At 38.4% G+C, this 18,258-nt stretch overlaps 1 protein-coding gene and 1 pseudogene across 3 annotated transcripts in view; both read right to left on the reverse strand.

Annotated features, from left to right (window-relative positions):
* Positions 1-18,258, reverse strand: part of Msh2 (mutS homolog 2) — a 61,942-nt gene that overhangs the window by 27,069 nt on the left and 16,615 nt on the right. For all 3 annotated transcript variants that reach the window (XM_058573288.1, XM_046424670.2, XM_058573286.1), the window contains exon 7: positions 8,171-8,370. In XM_058573288.1, coding sequence (XP_058429271.1) covers positions 8,171-8,370 — 200 coding nt within the window. The remainder of the gene's footprint in view (positions 1-8,170; positions 8,371-18,258) is intronic.
* Positions 13,565-17,343, reverse strand: LOC124079243 (peptidyl-prolyl cis-trans isomerase FKBP1A-like; annotated as a pseudogene).

Genomic DNA, 18,258 nt, shown 5'->3' on the forward strand with positions numbered 1-18,258 from the left:
TGCCTTAGCCTCCCAAGCAGCTGGAACTAGATGCATACTCTACCATGCCCAGGTTATCAGGTTTTTCTTTTTTGCAGGGGGAGATGGGGACCAGGGATTGAAATCACGGGCACTTGACCACTGAACCACATCCCCAGCCCTATTTTATATTTTATCTACAGACAGAGTCTCACTGAGTTGCTTAGTGTCTTGCTTTTCCTGAGGCTGGCTTTGAACTTATCATCCTCTGCCACAGCCTCCAGAGCTGCTATGATTACAGGCATGTACCATTGCACCCAGCTAGGCTGTAGGTTTTTAAATGCATAATACAAAGGACATTTTTTTTTTTTTTAAAGAGAGAATGAGAGAGGAGAGAGAGAGAGAGAGAGAATTTTTTAATATTTATTTTTTAGTTTTCGGCAGACACAACGTCTTTGTTTGTATGTGGTGCTGAGGATTGAACCCGGGCCGCACGCATGCCAGGCGAGCGCGCTACCGCTTGAGCCACATCCCCAGCCCCAAAGGACATATTTCTATATCAAGAGTTTGTTTTAGCTGAGCATAGTGTTGAACACTTGTAACTGCAGCTATTCAGAAGGCCAAGGCAGGAGGATAGCAAGTTGGAGGCCAGCCTAGGTAACTTAGCAAGGCTGTCTCAAAATCAGAAATAAAAATGACAGGATGTAGCTGAGGGGTAGAGTGCTCTCACTCTCTCTCTATGTTTGTCTTACATTTAGATAGGCAGATTTCAACATAACTGATGTCCTTTATAACTCCACGTTTCATGCATTTAAACACTATTCACAGAAAGAGTTCATAGGCTATATTAGAAGCCAAAAGGATACATGGTACACGCACGTGTACACACACTCACAAGATTAAAAACATCAGATAGGCCTCACCTCTCTGCCCACACCTCTCAAAATAAAAAGGCTGGAGATGTAGTTCAGTGATAAGTACCCCAAGGTCCAATCCCCCCATCCCCAAGAGAGAGAAACAGGAATTTAATAAAAGTGGCAGTATAGTTTCATATAAGTTAAATGGATAAGAAATTTATAACTATTACAATAAATAATGTACCCTGCAAAAGATCTGAGGTTTGCTTTTAGAGGTGGAACTTCTGAAGGTCTACAGCTTGAATTATTTTGCGACGGTAAAAGGACATTTGTGATGTGACTCATGGCATACAATGAACTGAGGGAAATATCTGAAGGGTGTACATGTCTATGTTTTGTATATTCAGCTGGATGCAATTTTCTGCATTCATCTAGTATATCCCAGGCTGAAATCACGCATAAAAAAACATGAAATTCACATTATGCTCAAGTTGTTCTCTAATATATCAACCATATTGGAATAAATCTGTTTTTAAAATAAGGGTTACAGCAGAACTTTCGCTTAAAGTCTGTAACAGCCTGGCATAGTAGTACACACCTATAATCCCAGCGGCTCAGGCAGGAGGATCCCAAGTTCCAGGCCAGCCTCAGCAACTTAGCAAGACCCTGCTTCAGAATAAAAAGTAAAAAGGGTTGGGGACGTGGCTCGGTGGTTAAGCACCTTTGGGTTCAATATTTAATACCAATAAACAGAGAGAGAAAGAAAGAAAAAAGTAAGTTGGGGATGTACCCGCAACGATAGAGGTCTCTTTGGTTCAGTCCTCAGTAATACAACAACAACAACAACAAAAAAGGACTGAAACAACACACACTAAAATATTTATAATGACTACCCCTCTGGATGGTATCAAAGAATTTATGCCATTGGGCGGGGGTGGGGGTGGTGGTACTGGGTTAAAGGGCACTTGAGTCACATCCCGGGCCCTATTTTGTACTTTATTTAGAGACAAGGTCTCACTGAGTTGCTTAGTGCCTCACAGTTGCTGAGGCTGGCTTTGAACTCATGATCCTCCTGCCTCAGCCTCCAGAGCTGCTGGAATTACAGGCATGTACCACCTAACCTTATGCCACTTTTCATAAACTGAAAAAGATAAAATTTAAAGACAATATTTCCAAAATACAAAATCCATTGGCTAAAATTTAAAAAGTGCTAAGTAAATAAAGCAGATTCCTTTTAATACCTACATTCCAGAAATGCCAAACAATTCACTTTTATGTTTATTTCCTAGCAATCAAATAAATATGTGATAGTACCTTATCTTTGTTTTTTTAGGGTTTAAGAAATAACAGAGATAAGGTTTGGGGATGTAGCTCAGTGTAGGGCACTAGGCCCTGGGTCCAATCCCCAATAACAACACCCCCATACAACCCCCCCATAATAAAGGAGAGAAAGAGAGAGAGGGAAAGGAGGAAAAGCACTGGAGATAAGCACAGAGTGTTAAGAAAACTGGAGAAAGAAATCTTTAACTCTGCATGGGAACAGCCTCATAAGACAGAATGGCTCAATCTTAACAAAGTTTACTCGGGGGAGGCGGGTATCAAGGTGACAAAAGTAGTATAGGACCTTTAAGACATACAAAAGCATAAAAGAGGTGACATATCTGGAGACTGATAATATTGTACTAAGACAAAGGGTACAGAAGAAGGAATACAAGGGAGGAAAAGAGAATATAGGGAAGACTGAACAGAGTAGCAGAAGCCTGGCCATGTGAAGAAACGGGGCCTTTTCCTACAAATTATGGAATTAATGTGCTTTAAACTTAAGAGAAATGACTAAAGGTCTCCTATTAATCTTTGTACCTCAATGCAAATCCACTTTCAATACTGTTGCTGCCCCCTGCTGCCTGCAAATCTACCTTGCTTTCAGGTTTTTTTGTTTTGGGTCTTTTTTAAAAATAACATTAAACCTAGAAATAATCAAAAACCAAGAACATCACAGCAATCCCTATATAATATGTATTAAAAACTTTTAATCATGATTTTACTTTTAAAGATAGTACATTTGCTTTCTTTTCTTTTTTTGATACCAAGGATGGAACTCAAGGGCACTTGACCACTAAGCCACATTCCAAGCCCTATTTTGTATTTTATTCAGAGACAGGGTCTCACTGAGTTGCTTAGCACCTCGCTTTTGCTGAGGCTGGCTTTGATCTCGCAATCCTATGTTTTATTTTCTTTATTAATCAGTCCCACTTTTGTTTTTGTCTATGAAATCAATATGCTGAGTTGATGTCACTCCATGTTTTTTCAAAAGAACTTGAGAGTTAATTTCCCAATGACTAGGGTATATACCTAATTCTCAAATATTCTGTGCAAGAGGAAGAAGAGAGCTCTAACACCATAACCCCCTCTAATGCCTCCCCGCCTAAGTGGTTTCAAATACCTTAATTGAACATCAGCTGCCAAACCCACAATGGGCAGCACTCGATTCAAATGTTATGAGCCCTCATAGGTTTTGTATAACTTAAGTGTAATGCCAAAAAGAAGGGAATTATTGACCTGTTAGAAAACTTTCATTGGGTATATTAAGACATGCATGTGTTCAGGAACATAAGGAAGAAAGCCAAGTTACCCTCAGCCCCAATTCCTAACTCCTATTAACTTTCCCAGAGGGCAAGGAAAATCACCCAAATATGCAGAGCAGTACTTCTTCCCTTTGGGAGTTGTGGGGAGGGTTTATGTATGCTTTTGTATACAGCAGTTCTCCTCTATCTGTGGTTTTGTTTATTTGGCTTGTTTCAGTTACCCATGTTCAACCATGGTCCAAAAACATTAAATGGATAATTCCAGAAATAATACAAAAGATTAAATCGCACAGTATTCTGAGTAGTGTGAAATCTGTGCCAGTCCATCCTTGGTGTGAATCATCCTCTTGTCCCGCTAACTACATTGTAGAAACTACTTGCCCATTAGTCACTTACTAGTCATCTCAGTTATCAGATCAACTTGTGATGTTCAAGTACTTTTTATTTTACAACTTATTTATTTTACAATTCTAAGGCTCCAAAACCTAAGAGTAGTGATGCTGGCAATTCATATATGCCAAAGAGAAGCCATAAAATGATTATTTTTACCTCAAACAGCAAAAGCATGGCCGCACTGTATGGGAAGCACTTAGGAATGAAAAAGCACTAAATTTTTGGGTGGAAGACACGGACAAAACATGCTTCAAATGACAGCACCACATTACTGAGAAAGCACTGAGCATATACAGAGACTTAAGAAAGGGATCCTCTGAAAGGAGTGATACTGAACCACTTAACTACAAGTAAGGGATGGTTATGGATAAAGGGATAAATTTGGAAAGAAAATGAAGAGGCCACTTCTGCTGATGAAAAAGTGCTACCACACTGCTGACAGAGTTGAAGAAGCTGAAGAACAGAATAATGTTCAAAGATGGTCTTCAACTGCATCGAAACCGGGCTCTTCAGGAAGAAGATGCACAACAGAACCTATGTTCATAGAAGTATAACAGCGGCCCTAAAGCATAAAACATGAAAGGACAGGTTAACCCTGGTACTACATAGCAATGCTGCAAGGCATGCGGTAAAGCCAGGTTCTAAAAATAAAAGTTATTTGTCCATGTTCTATCAACATAATCAGAAAGCATGAGAACATCCATCTTATTTACAAAATAGTTCTACCAATGCTTCATTCCAGAAGAGTATATATAATTGGAAGAGGAAGAGTTGGGATTTAAAGTCAATGCAGCTGGGTGTAGTGGCACATGCCTGTAATCCCAGCAACTCAGGAGGCTGAGGCAGGAGATTCCAAAGTTTAAGGGCAGCCTCAGCAACTTAGAAAGACCCTGTCTCAATTAAAAAAAAAAAAGAATTGGGGATGTGGCTGGGCGGTTAAGCGCCCCTGGGTTCAATCCTAGTACTGGGGGAAAAAAAACAGAAGTCAATCTGTTTGCTATAAAAAATGAAAATGTTGAGATTTTTGTGTGTGTGTGTGTGTGTGTGAATAAACTTTTCCTTTTCTATTGTTCTTATTTGGTCTTTTGGTCACAGTGATGAAAGAGTTGACTAATACAGAAGGAAAGGAATAGGGAGGGTGTGGAGAGCAAACGAGTCCCTGGTCTTTGGCTGATCCTTCAGCATTGGCAAAAGCCAAGCCTGGGAAATATTCCTTGCCAAAGGCGAGGATTATTATTAGCTTTGACTCTCAGCACAGACACTAACAGTTATCAGATGTCCCAGGACAATGGGTTTCCTGGAGCAGTAGAATGTTCCTAGCCCTTCAACAGTAGAGTTGCAAAAAATGTTTCTAGCTCTGTAACTTTTTAGTGCACAAAGAAGCCTCAGACAATTCATAATCCTTAAACAATTTACAATGCCCCTATAGTTTGATTTCCTGATTATGAGACCCTATATAATAAACGTGCAGAGCTAGTTCTGGGTCACTATTTCTCCAGAGTGCAGTGTCCCACCTGGCCCCAGCTTTACTTGATAATGTCTGTGTTTCCTTTGTCTCAATGTTTTTTCATCTCCAGCTGCCCCTACTTGAGAATCCCTTATTGATGCTGTGCAGGTGACTGCAGGAGGGGAGATAGGAAATTAAGAGAGTTCTTCACTCAAGGCCAGTACTTTCTCAGTAATAAAAAGATAGTTATTTATTGTGTGAGGAAGGAGATACATGAGACAAGAAAAGAGAAAAGATCCAAATTAGCTGATTTAAGTTGTCAGACTGCATTGTCTAAAGAGCTATCTTCTTTATACACAAGTTCAATCTTGAATTGTCAATCTAGTACTTGACAATAAACTCATTTTCAGTAATCTATTGCAATCAGATGAAAGATCATGAAATCAAAAAAGCAAAGTAAAATCAAAAAAGAAAAAAAAAAAAGCAAAGTAAAAGATATTCATTTATAGGATAGAGGAAAAGAAAATAAGTGACTGGCTAAGCCAAAACTAAAGAAGTGTGGAGCAGGAAAGTTTCAAGACCCATTTTATTTAATTCAACACTGGTGCAACTAAATGCAAGGGCTCAAAGTCTTACCAGTCTAACAAAGATTCTTGACCAGAATGGTAATATTCTTTATAACACAGGTACTATGAGAGGATAAGCACTTAGCTACCTTTTATGTTAGATAGGGAAAAGGGTCACCATAAAATTTAAGTTGAATCTATAGTTATGTATTCTGTCATCATAAAGTTCAATTTCTTTAAATCTGTCTGCAAAATAAAAACAAAATATAAGGCTGGGGATATAGCTCAGTTGATAGAGTGCTTGCCTGGCATGCACAAGGCCCTGGGTCCAATCCCCAGCACCAAAAGAAATTAAATAAATAAATAAAGTTCCCATAACACTTAAAAGATATATTTTTGTTTTGTGGCTTTGGGAAATGAACCCAGGGCCTCACATATGCTAGTAAGCACTTTACCTCTCAGCTACATCCCCAGCCCCTAAGGTATGTTTTAATAGTTCAAATGGATGCAGACTTTTAACTAAAGCTTAAAATGCTTTATATATTAAATATAATAACACAATAATAACTAAAGTTGTTGCAGAAACTCACATTTACTTAATTAAAATTATTTGGCTGGATGTAATGGTACATTTCTATAATTCCAGTGACTCAGGAGGCCAAGTCAAGGAGGATCTCAAGTTTGAGGCCAATTTCTGCAACTTAGCAAGACTCTGCTTCAAAAAATAAAAAGAGTTGTGGATATAGCTCAATGGTAAAGCACCAGGGTTTGATGCCCAGTACTAAGGAGGTTGGGGGAGCTACATTTGTCAAGCAACTTTCATTTTATTAACCAATAATATATTAATCAACTGTATGTTGATTAAAGTGAGTGACATTGATCACTTTACTTGAATTTGTTTCAACCTCTACTGCTAAGAGAGCACTTTTTTTGCCATAACTTTCTGTCATAGGTGTGCTGTGGGGGTTAATTCTGGCAGGTCTGAAATAAGTCTGCTGGGCTTTTGATGGGATAGAGATTTGAGATGGGTCCTCACTGTGTTGCTGGGCTGATCCCAGAACTTAAGTGATCCACCTCAGCCTCCCAAGTAGCCAGGACAACAGGCATATACCACTCTGCCTGGCTTTGCCTGCTCTATATTGTTAAGATTCTTTCATGGCAAGGACTGCTGGCCAAGGGATGAAACACTGATTAATATGGCTATTTTATAATTATGCGTCCAGGGATATTTGGGACGGTTTGTTTGGTTTATCAGCATTGATTATTGTGATAAATGATTTGCACCTGCTCTCAATAAAGGCTCCCCTCAGAGGGCTCTGCTGCACAGGCTAGCTACCAAATGGCAATATACCCCCTTGACCAGTAAAAAATATAGTCTACCCAAGACTCTACTTTGGGATCCCTGGTTCCAAGGTGTTCTGCACCCATATCTTGAAAAAGTGCACACCACCATGAACTTTTCAAAAGGAAAGACATTGACTATGACAGCTTTTAGCCATGATATACATCTTTACTTTAATGGTGTTGCTGGACTTTCTCCTTTCCCTATAATATTGTAAACTATACAATTCTAAGTACTGTCATTATGAGTCCTGAGTTTTCTTTAGTAATCAAATCCTATTTAACTGCCACTACTAGTGCAATTAACCCATTAATAATAAATGCAGTAATTTTAAAATTTATTTTTAAAACAACAAAAATTCTAACTTGTCTCATTGTCGGAAGACATCCATGAACTCTGCGTGAACCAAATTAGCATGGAAGCCACTAGGTAGGGAAGCCTAGTATCTGGGAACTTTCAGTGGCACTCCTGCTGGTTTGAGACTATCCAATATACGTGATATTCTACCTAGCCCTGCCAGGTTCAGCATTGCACTGGAGTTTGAGTAATCTGCTGGAGCCACATAGACACACAGCCTCTCAGAGATGGGTGTGGCTTTCCAAGATGCCAATCAACCTGTTGATCGAAAGCCATCATGAAACAAGACTCCACCTGCTGAAACACTATCCCTGCCTTTGATGTACTCTCCCTTAAATAAAGGACCAGAACCATTTTCTAGTTGTTCTGTTCTAGCTCCTATGTGGACTGGAGAAACTATCAGGCACCCCCCATCTTTGAATTTAATATTTGGCTTTGGCTCTTAATTCTCCATTAATTATCTCAGACTTTCTTTTCTCGGGTGGCTCATCACTCCTGAGCAGGAAAATTATCCTGGTGGGTGCTGGATGCCCCATGATATCTCCTGCCACGAAGCATATATTAATACAAAACTATCAGAAAAACAATGTGTGGTAAGTGGGAGTCATTAGCACCAACATCTGCCAGGTAAGAGTGAAGGAAAACAAAAAACAAAATCATGTTACCTTCGTATTTTTCCAGAGCCTGTATAACATTAGGGAGTTGGTTTATGCCCTGATAGAGTCGGTAACAATCTTGAAGGTTTGCTGCTTGTCTTTGAAATTTCTTGGCAAGTCGGTTAAGATCTGGGAATCGGCGAAGTAAATCTTCTTGTAAACTTTGTCTCAATTCTGCATCTTCTACAAAAGCTTCCACTAAATTTAATCTGAAATTAATTACATGAAAATGAATAGTAAATATTTTAATGTAAAGTTAAACCTGTCACCAAGGGTTGAGGATGTAGCTCAGTGGTAGATTGCCTGCCTACCATGTGCGAAGCCCTGGGTTCAATCCTAAGCATCCCCCCAAAATAAAAAAAACAAAAAAACCAATCTGTCAACTAGGCTCTTAAGTCCAAATTAAACAAACTCAAAAATCCCATTTGTAAAAAGCCTGAATATATTCTAAACTGTTAGCTTTTTTAAAAGAGGGTAAAAAGGCTCCATAGGGCTGAGTCAAAAATTTCCTGGTTAGATAACAAATCATCAAGTAGTACCATAAGATACTGAGACATACCCAATTTTTTTTTTTTACTTTCATCCAATTTACTACCCCCCCCATCTTCCATCCTCACCACAGGTACTGGAGATTGAACCCTGGAGCCCTTTTTAAAATTCTGAGACAGGTCTCTCTATTGCCAACGCTGGCCTCAAACATGCAACCCTCCTGCTTCAGCCTCCTGAGTCTCTGGGACTACAGCATGAACCAACACACACCCTTTCGAACTGATATTTCTTAAATTGATGAATTTCATTACTGGGACAAGACTGTTGCTAACACATTGTTTTACATGTAAACAGTGATACTTAAACAAAATTACAGTTCAGCAGTACTGTCAAATCCTATATTTTATCAGAAGCTTTTTAATTTTTAGAATACTTTTTTAAATTATCTCTTGTCAGACAAAGTCAATAAATAACATGTCTGTTTCAAAAACTAGAATATGTAGTACATACTGCTTTTGAAATCTGTCGGAAATCAGAGGCTTTCCACTTCTACTGTAATGTGCTGTTATTTTCATTTTCTTGTCAAAAATGCTCTTCAGGGTTGAAAGTGTAGCTCAGTGTTAGTGACATGCTTAAGACCTTGGGTTGATTCCAGGACTCAAAAGAAAGAAAAAAACTGTTTTATCACCTACAATGCTAAATTTCCAACCCACCTCTGAGTCACAACTTGCCATTTGAAAAACAATGTTGTATGTATTACTTAACTAACAGATGAAAGGCAAATTGTTAACAGAAGATAGGAAAAATTATTCCTGGGACTGGGCTCAATGGTAGAGCAATTGGTTAGTCATGCAAGAGGACCAGGGTTCAAACTCAAGAACAAAGGGAAAAAGAATAAGAAAAATACCCAGTGCGGTGGCGAATACCTGTAATCCCAGTGACTCAGGAGACTGAGGCAGGAGGATATGAGTTCAAACCCAGCCTCAGCAACTTAGCAAGGCCCTAAGCAACTCAGTGAGGCCCTGTCTCTAATAAAATATAAAAAGGGGCTGGTGATGTGGATCAGTGGTTAAGTGTCCCTGGGTTCAGTCTCTGGTACTGAGAAGAGAAAAAAATAATAAAAAAAAATTCCTGTACATGTTATATATCTCTAGCAATAGCTTTAGAGAAGCTTTCTGGAGACCACGGGTACAATGAATTATTTGATTCTGAATGCTGTCTGATGAACAACTACAGGAAAAGGAAACAAATCAGCTTTCTAACCTCTAAACTACTTATTGATCTCTCCATCAGAGTTTATAATTCATGCATCAAAATGTTCGTGCCAGCTTGTTATTTGAGGGAAAAAATATTCTACCCTCGGAGTAATCATTTAATGACCATATATCTGAAAGCATGGTTTCTGACTCTCAGTAATACTGACAATTCAGGCTAGTTAGTTCTTTGTTGTAACAGCCTATTCTGTGCTTATTTAACAGTATCCTTGGCTTCTATCTGTAGACATATATGAACATCTCCTGGAGTATGGGGAGAAAACTGTTCCACTTTGAGAACCACTGGTTTAAGGAACTTGAGCCAGGAGTGATGTCACATGCCTATAATCCCAGTGACTTGGAAGGCTAAAGTAGGAGGATCTCCAGTTCAAAGCCAGCTCTCAGCAACTTAGTCAGATGCTAAAGCAACTCAACAAGACCCTTTCTTTAAATAAAATATAACAGAGGGCTGGAGATGTGACTCAGTGGTTAAACCCCTGGGTTCAATCCCTGGTACCAAAACCAAAAACCAAAAAGCTTTTCTTTTTCTTTTCTGTTTTTATAACACTGAGGATCAAACCCAGGGCCTTGTACATGCTAGTCAAGCGCTATGCCACTGAGTTACAACTTCAGTCTTTTTATTTTGACACAGGGTCTTGCTAAGCTGCAAGCCTGGCCTTGAACTTGGATTTTCGTGTCTTAGATTCCCTAGTATCTGGGATCGGAGATATGTACCACCACAGCCAGTTCTCCAAAAGATTTCAATGGCATCTAGATATGTAAAAAAAAAAGCAAATAATGGATGTAATTAAGTCACACAATCCAATTCCTAGCTAAGTCATGGCCTTTAACTGGGTTTCTCCAAGTTTGATTCAAGGATCACCAGCATCAAAATTATTTCGAGGGGCTGGGGTTGTGGTTCAGCAGTACAGCACTCATCTAGCACATGCAAGGCCCTGGGTTCAAGCCTCAGCACCACATAATAAATAAATAAATAAATAAATTAATTAATTAATTAATGTGTCCAACTACAACTAAAAAATAAATATTAAATAAAGCAAGGGGAGGTTTAAAAAAAAAAAGAATGAAAGAAACCCATTGCTGGCTGACCTACACCCTCATCTGTTTTCTCTCTTCCTTCTCTAAACTCCTATAACCCTTGGACATTCTCAGGTAAACAACAAAAGCCATAGGGAATACATTTCTGATGAGAATCTTCTTATGCATCTTACCCATTCTAGTTCTCATATGTAATGAACACCACTGAAATAAGTAAATTCTTTTCTTCCCTATATAAAAAAGGTGTCTGTATATTCCCACCTGTGAACTGAAACAGTTCTGTGTAAAGGAAAAAGTCAATTTTGTGCCTCTCAGAACTGTTTTATATCACATGATATCTTACCCATTCACAAAATGTCTAGAAATTAAAATTATCTTAAATGCAATAGATATATAATAAAATGGAAAACAAACCTTATAGCTGGGTATGGTGGCACACATCTGTAATTCCAGCTACTAGGGAAGCTACTAGGCAGGAGGATCAAAGGTTCAGAGCCAACTTCAGCAACTTAGCAAAGCCCTAAGCAACTTAGTGAGAACCTCTCACAGAATTTTTTTAAAAAACGGGGGTGGGGCTGGAGGTGTTGCTCAGTGGTTAAGCACCCCTGGGTTCAATCCCCAGTACCAAAAATAAATGAATGAATGTGAATAAATAAAATAAAAAGGGTTGGGGATATAGCTTGCAATAAAGCACCCTGGGTTCAATTCCTAATACTAGAAAAACAAAACAAATAACCCTGAAGATATTATTTAGAAAAAAAAGAGAGAGAAAAAAAATCAAGTTGTAGGTAAAGCTCTGTGGTAGAATTCTTACCTAGCATTCATGAGACTCTGGGTTCAATGTCCAGGATGACAAAAAAGATAAGAAAAAAAAGCAAGTTGTATTTACATGACCTGATATTATTTAAGGTATCTATTTTTTCTGCGTACGCACAGGTGCATGACCTAGATGATAAGGAGATATACTAAACTGTTAAAAGTGACTACCACCATGAGCAAGTAGAGTGAATGCTTTTCTTATTTGTCTTTTTTTAAAAACAATGACCATGCAGACATTTTTAAGTAAATAAAAAGTTAAATGCTGGGCGTGGTGGCACACAACTGTAATCCCAATTTGAGACTGAGGCAAGAGGATCCCAAGGACAGCCCACGCAATTCAGGAAGACCCTATCTCAAAATAAAATATTCTATAAAGGGGCTGGGTATATAGCTCAGTGACTAAGCACCACTGGGTTCGATCGCCGGTCCAAAAAATAATAATTAAATTCTGAGACAGCAATGATAAGGAGCCATTAACAAAGAACCATAAATGCACTTTTATACTTTCACAAATCTGTTTGCCAACAAAGTTATAAACTTCTTTCTCTCAAACAGCAACAGTGTAACTTCTTATTTGAATCTTAAAAATAGCCAAAAACTATAAGCAAACTTGAATAACAGAAAACCAGTGGGAGAGGGGTTCTAAAAAACCCCAGGATGGTAGTATTGTGAACCGGGAAACAGGGAGTATAAAGATTAAATAAATAAAAAAACCAACAAAGAGATGCACCATTGACAAGTACTTCTGAGAACAAAAACTTCCTACATTGAAGATACATAATCTTTTTCCTCTGTGTTATTTCCCCAAAGCCCATGAATAAAGGTGATATCTCTAGCTTATGCTAAATGATCTTAAAGACATTCAAACCACTTCCAAATGATTCAAAATGTTTTATCCTGAACAAATCTTTATCATGAATTAAGTCTTCCTTTGCCATGGACAAATTCTCTAAAATTGACTTCACACATACTATACCCACACTCATTTTCTAACAATTTTCAAAATTTCACAAACAACCATCCTCCTCCTTTCCTTCCTAAGCCACCAAATTAAAAAGCCATATATATAGTAATTATAATATCCAAAGGAATATGTCAGTCTTACATTGGGTAATTTCTAACTTAAAAAATGAACTTCAAGTTATTTCCCAATTTTCATTTATAAAGTTCCAATAAGAGCATTAAGAAAGAAATAAAATGAACAAAGAAATTATTTTTTTAATTTGTTTATTTGCAATGCTGGGGATTGAACCCAGGGCCACACACTCTGCCACTAAGCTATATCTCCAGCCCTTAAGCAAAGAAACTGTGGAAGCTTTTTAAAAAAAAACACAAAACAACAACAACAAAAAAAAAAAAAAAAAAAAAACCCCACAAAGCAATATACACTCCCCTTCAGTCTTTGGTTCAGATATCATGTAAAGTTTAATAAATTGCTAGTTTCACAAGTCTATTCAGTATACCATTTCAGAAATAATTACAGTGTCAGTTTATGTTTCTAGCTAAAAGAAAAAAGAAGACTGCTCAGCTGTTTCCATGACAATGCCACTTGCAAATCACAATTTCAGAAGTGTCAAAGTTACTATTGACATAACATCCTATACCATCAATCTGAATGAAATATCTCAGCTGTATACAAACTGAAACAGTACTCACCTACAAATTGACTGGTATACAAGGTAAGATTTTAAGATCATTAATCCCTGAAATTTCAACTAATTATGAAATTAACCATGAAACTAGATATTTTTAAAGTCAACGTTCTGTCATTTCTTTAAAACCAGTATATCTGGTTTATCTTTAGAAGAGTTTAATGAAAATGTAGGACAACATATTTATAAGGCTGCAAGGAAAAAAAAAATACAATTGGAATCAAATTAAATAGAACTGAAAGGAGCAATATAGTACAAAGATAATGGGATGAAGGCCAGGGTTGTAGCTCAGTGGTACAGTACTTGCCTAGCACGTGTGAGGCACTGGGCTCAATCCTCAGCACCACATAAGAATAAATAAATGTCTATCCACAACTAAAAAAAAAAAAAAGGGGAATAGGCTGGCTCTAGAATCAGCCAGGAAATTTAAACCTACTCTCCACCATATTAAAACCAAATGTAGGTTGCTTACAAAGTATCAGGGACATAGTAAACACCAGTATCACTCCACCTTCTCTTAATCTTTTTTTTTTTTTTTGGTACCAGGGATTGAACCCAGGGGTGCTTAATCACTGAGCTACATACCCAGCCCACTTAAATTTTTATTTTAAGACAGGGTCTTGGTAAGTTGATTCAGGGCCTTGCTAAATCCTAACCTCTTTACAGTAATTAAAAAGTCACATAAAGTGGCGCACACCTGTAATCCCAGTCACTCAGGAGGCTAAGGCAGGAGGTTCCCAAGTTCAAACCAGTCTCAGCAACGTGGCAAGGCCCTTGGCAACTTAGCAAGATCCTGTTTCAAAATAAAAAATAAAAGGGCCAGGCACGGTGGCGCACACCTGTAATCCTAGTGGCTCAGGGGGCTGAGACAGGAGAATCTTGAGTCCAAAGCAAGCCTCAGCAAAAAGCAAGATGCTAAGCAACTCAGTGAGACCCTCTCTCTAAATAAAATAGAAAATAGGGCTGGGGGTGTGGCTTAGTGGTTGAGTGCCCCTGAGTTCAATCCCCAATACCCCCACCCCCCAAAAAAGAAGGACTAGGGATGTGGCTCAGTGGGTAAAGTGCCCTTGGGTTCAATCCCCAGTACCTTCCCTCCTGAAAAATCACCCCAAAACAATGACAGTAAGAAACAAAAACTTGTGTAAGGCCTTGGGTCAGATGAGAAAGGAAAGGAGGGAGGGAGGGATTGTGAGAGAGCAAGGAAAGAAAAGAGAAATCTGATTTTTTCCCCCTGTAATCCTGAAGGAAGATCAAAAGATTTAGAGACAAAACAGATTTGAGGATTACCAGAATGGCTTAAACTAAGAAATATGGGGTTACCACATCAAGTAGAGTTATGAAAGGGTGATAAAAACAAGGAGATTGTTCAAACAACAAGAATGTAACTTGATCTTCCTACTCTGTGGAATTTCCATACTTGGCCTTGAAAAATCACAGGCTTTCCTATTTGCTGGTTAAAAAAAAAATTCTCACCAAGAAGGAAAAAAAAGTATTTCTTTTACCATACACTTGAGTTAGTCAGCAGATAAAATTCTAACTTATAAAGCTACACTCCTAGATGTTATTTCTAATAAATAAGTCTCCTCCACTTGTCAAGACTACCAGATTTGGTATGTGTACCAGAGGGTATAGCTCAAAGGTAGAATGTTTGCCCACCATGCATGAGGCCCTGGGTTTAATCCTCAGCATTGCAAAACAAGACAATCAGATTTTGAAAATTATTACTTTGTTCTACAAAACTAACTTTACTTATGGGGGTGAGGGATCAGATTTTCATAGCTTGCCTTCCAAATAATGTTACTATAGTAGTAATATGTGAGTGACATCTCAGGTTTACTAGCCATGTCTATAGTTTAAGCCAGAAGAAAACCACTTTTTAAATACCCTATAAAACCAATGACCATTACCTTGGAAATTAATTACTGTTCATTTCCTTTAAAAACAATTTTAAAGAGAGAGAACAGAAACTTTACATTATTTAAAGAAAACAGACAAAAATAATCAATCTGTGATACCAGAAGTCAGGACTGTGGTTACTCTTAGAATAAGGAGGGATGGTAATTAACATGAAAAATGGGCAGATTGGCGGTGCTAGTTATATTTTTTCTTGACCTGGCTTGTTACACAGATATGTTAACTTTGTGAAAATTCAAGATATACACTTAGGATTTGTGCTCTTATGTATATTATACTTCATTTAAAAGTTTTTAAATGTCTATCTAAACAAAGATAAACTGTACTAAACTGTATCCAAGCATTAGTCATATTAGAGTAGCATATTCATCTTTTTTTTTTCTTTCGGAAAAGCCAGCATAAAGCACTTTTATTGCAATAGCAAAATATGAAACTCATACATGATGTGGGGGAAGCCAGGACAAAGCAACAATTTCTCTCACCAAATCATTACACTGGACAGCAAAGGGTAAGAGGCTGAGGGACAAAAAGACAGGAAACCTGGAAATTGGCAGAGAGCCAAGTATCAAAAGACAGGGGATGCTGAAGCTGCAGTGGCCAGCAGCGTTTTCTGAGAGAACACCCAAGGATGTGTCACAAAGGCCAGGCTTTCATTGGGTGTTGAAGCCTATAAATAATACCTTCAATTTAAACTTTCAATTAAAGTTCTTAAAATTTATAAAGTGGAACTTGAATAACTTCGATATTACAAAAGTTCTAAAAATCCATTAGAAAAACCACAAGATGGAGGAAAGAAAGAAGGGGGGGACCTAAAAAAACCAAAACCAGGGGCTGGGGTTGTGGCTCAGCGGTAGAGTGCTTGCCTAGCACATGCTAGGCCCTGGGTTTGACCCTCAGCACTATATAAAAATAAATAAATAAAACAAAGATACTGTGTCCAACTACAACTAAAAAATAAATACTAAAAAAAAAAAAAAAAATCCAAAACCAAAACCAGCCAGGTCACAAAGGTGCCTTCAGAGGTCCCTGGCCCAGGGACAGATACCTGTAGTGTCCAAAATCACAGTGAAAGTGATCTTCTTTCAAAAGGAAGATGGGTTCAGGGGAGGGTGGCAGGGCTGGCAGGGCTGGTGAGGTAAAGGCTCTCCCCTCCCCACTGCAGTTTTGGGTAGGGCTTTTAATTTTACCCAAGGACACTTCTCACATTGGAGAATAGCTCAGCCCTCCACAGCGTCTCAAATCTGTTATGGCTTTGCAGCGCAGCAGCAAGAATGTTTTATACATAATAGATAAAAATTTCATGCCCCAAAATAAAATATTCTTGCAAACCTCATCTCCCCTAACACCAATTCCTATTCTAAAGTTAACCCATCATTTGTGCTGTTAATACCTGTCAAGGTACTTAAATGGAAACCTAGATCCAAAAGACTAAAACTGAATCTTCACCCCAAAATAAAAACAAAACGACTAACTTGAAGTTTATGGCATATAGTTTAGGTAAACACACATACAAGGATAAAGGGGAAGAGGAAATGGAGGTATCAGAAGCAAAGCTGAGTAACAGAACATATTCAGAGTAGATGTTTATACAAAGTGTAGTGGGATGCCAAGGAAAGTTCCGCAAGGATTATGCCCGGATGCCTCCAAGGCAGATCCAAGAACAGGGAGCTGAGAGAAGAGCCACTCTGTCACTCCAGTTTTAGAAGCGTAACATCGAAGACCAGAGTGGCATGTGGTGGGATGATGCCCATAGGCATAGTCTGGGGAGATGGTTAGTTTGGCTCTCTGACCCACACACATCTGGGCCACCCCTTCTCCCAGCCTCGGATCACCTCCGGCTTGCCTAGCATAAACTTAAAGGGCTTGTTTCAGTCCTGGGAAGAATCAAATTTCTTTCCATCTTCAAGCATCCTGGTGTAGTGCACCACACAGGTCTGGCCGTGCTTTGGGAAGGTACACCCGTCTCGGGGGAGGTGGTCTCCACCTGCATTCCCATGGCGGCAGTGACTGAAGGCTGTTCCACGGCTCTGCGGACACCCCTTGACTCTTTTAATCTTTTATTTACTATTATTTTTTTAAATGTTGGTGTTGAGGTTCAAACCCAGTACCTCACACATGCTAGGCAAGCACTCTACCACTGAGCTACAAATCCAGCCCCATGGAATCATCTTTTTATTTCTTCATTTTCAAAGACTTCTTCCCACCCTCAACCCCAGTGCTAGGGATCAAACTCTAGGCCAAATGCTAGGTACTGTACCACTGAACTTATAGCCCTAGCCTTAAAAATTATATGTTTAGGTCACCTTCAATCCTTTCTAGAATAAAGAAGAGTAAATGCTTCCCATGTGTCAGACCCTATTGAAAATTCATAGGTCAAATACATTCTATGATGGTGTATAACTAAAAAGAATAAGCCCTAACTAAAAAGAACAAGCCCAGCATGGTGGCTCATGCCTGTAATCCCATTGGCTCTGGAGGCTGAGGCAAGAGGATTGTGAATTCAAAGCTAGCCTCAGTAACAGCAAGGCACTAAGCAACTCAGTGAGACCCTGTCTCTAAAATAAGAAATAGGGCTGGGATGTGAGTCCACTCTCTGGTACTCCACCCCCCATAATAAAAATTTAAAAAAAAAATTTTTTTTTAAAGAAAGTCTTCTATACACATCCTAACGACCCTATGAAGTACACATTGAGTAACCTGCCTAAAATTCAGTTTGAACCAAACTGGCTCTTATGCTTTAAAATAAACCAAAACAAACAAACAAACAAACAAAACCTAATAAATTTTTATGTTTTTAGAGTTTAAAAAACCTTATTTAAGGAAATAAGTTCTTTAATTAATCTAAATGATTAATACTCTATTGATAAATAGCTTTCTATGCAGTTAAATGGCTTCATATGAAATAACTGCA

This window comes from Marmota monax, unplaced genomic scaffold, assembly GCF_021218885.2.
Source record: "Marmota monax isolate L192 unplaced genomic scaffold, Marmota_monax_Labrador192_F-V1.1 WCK01_AAM20220418_F8-fsc00015, whole genome shotgun sequence".
Taxonomy (NCBI): domain Eukaryota; kingdom Metazoa; phylum Chordata; class Mammalia; order Rodentia; family Sciuridae; genus Marmota; species Marmota monax.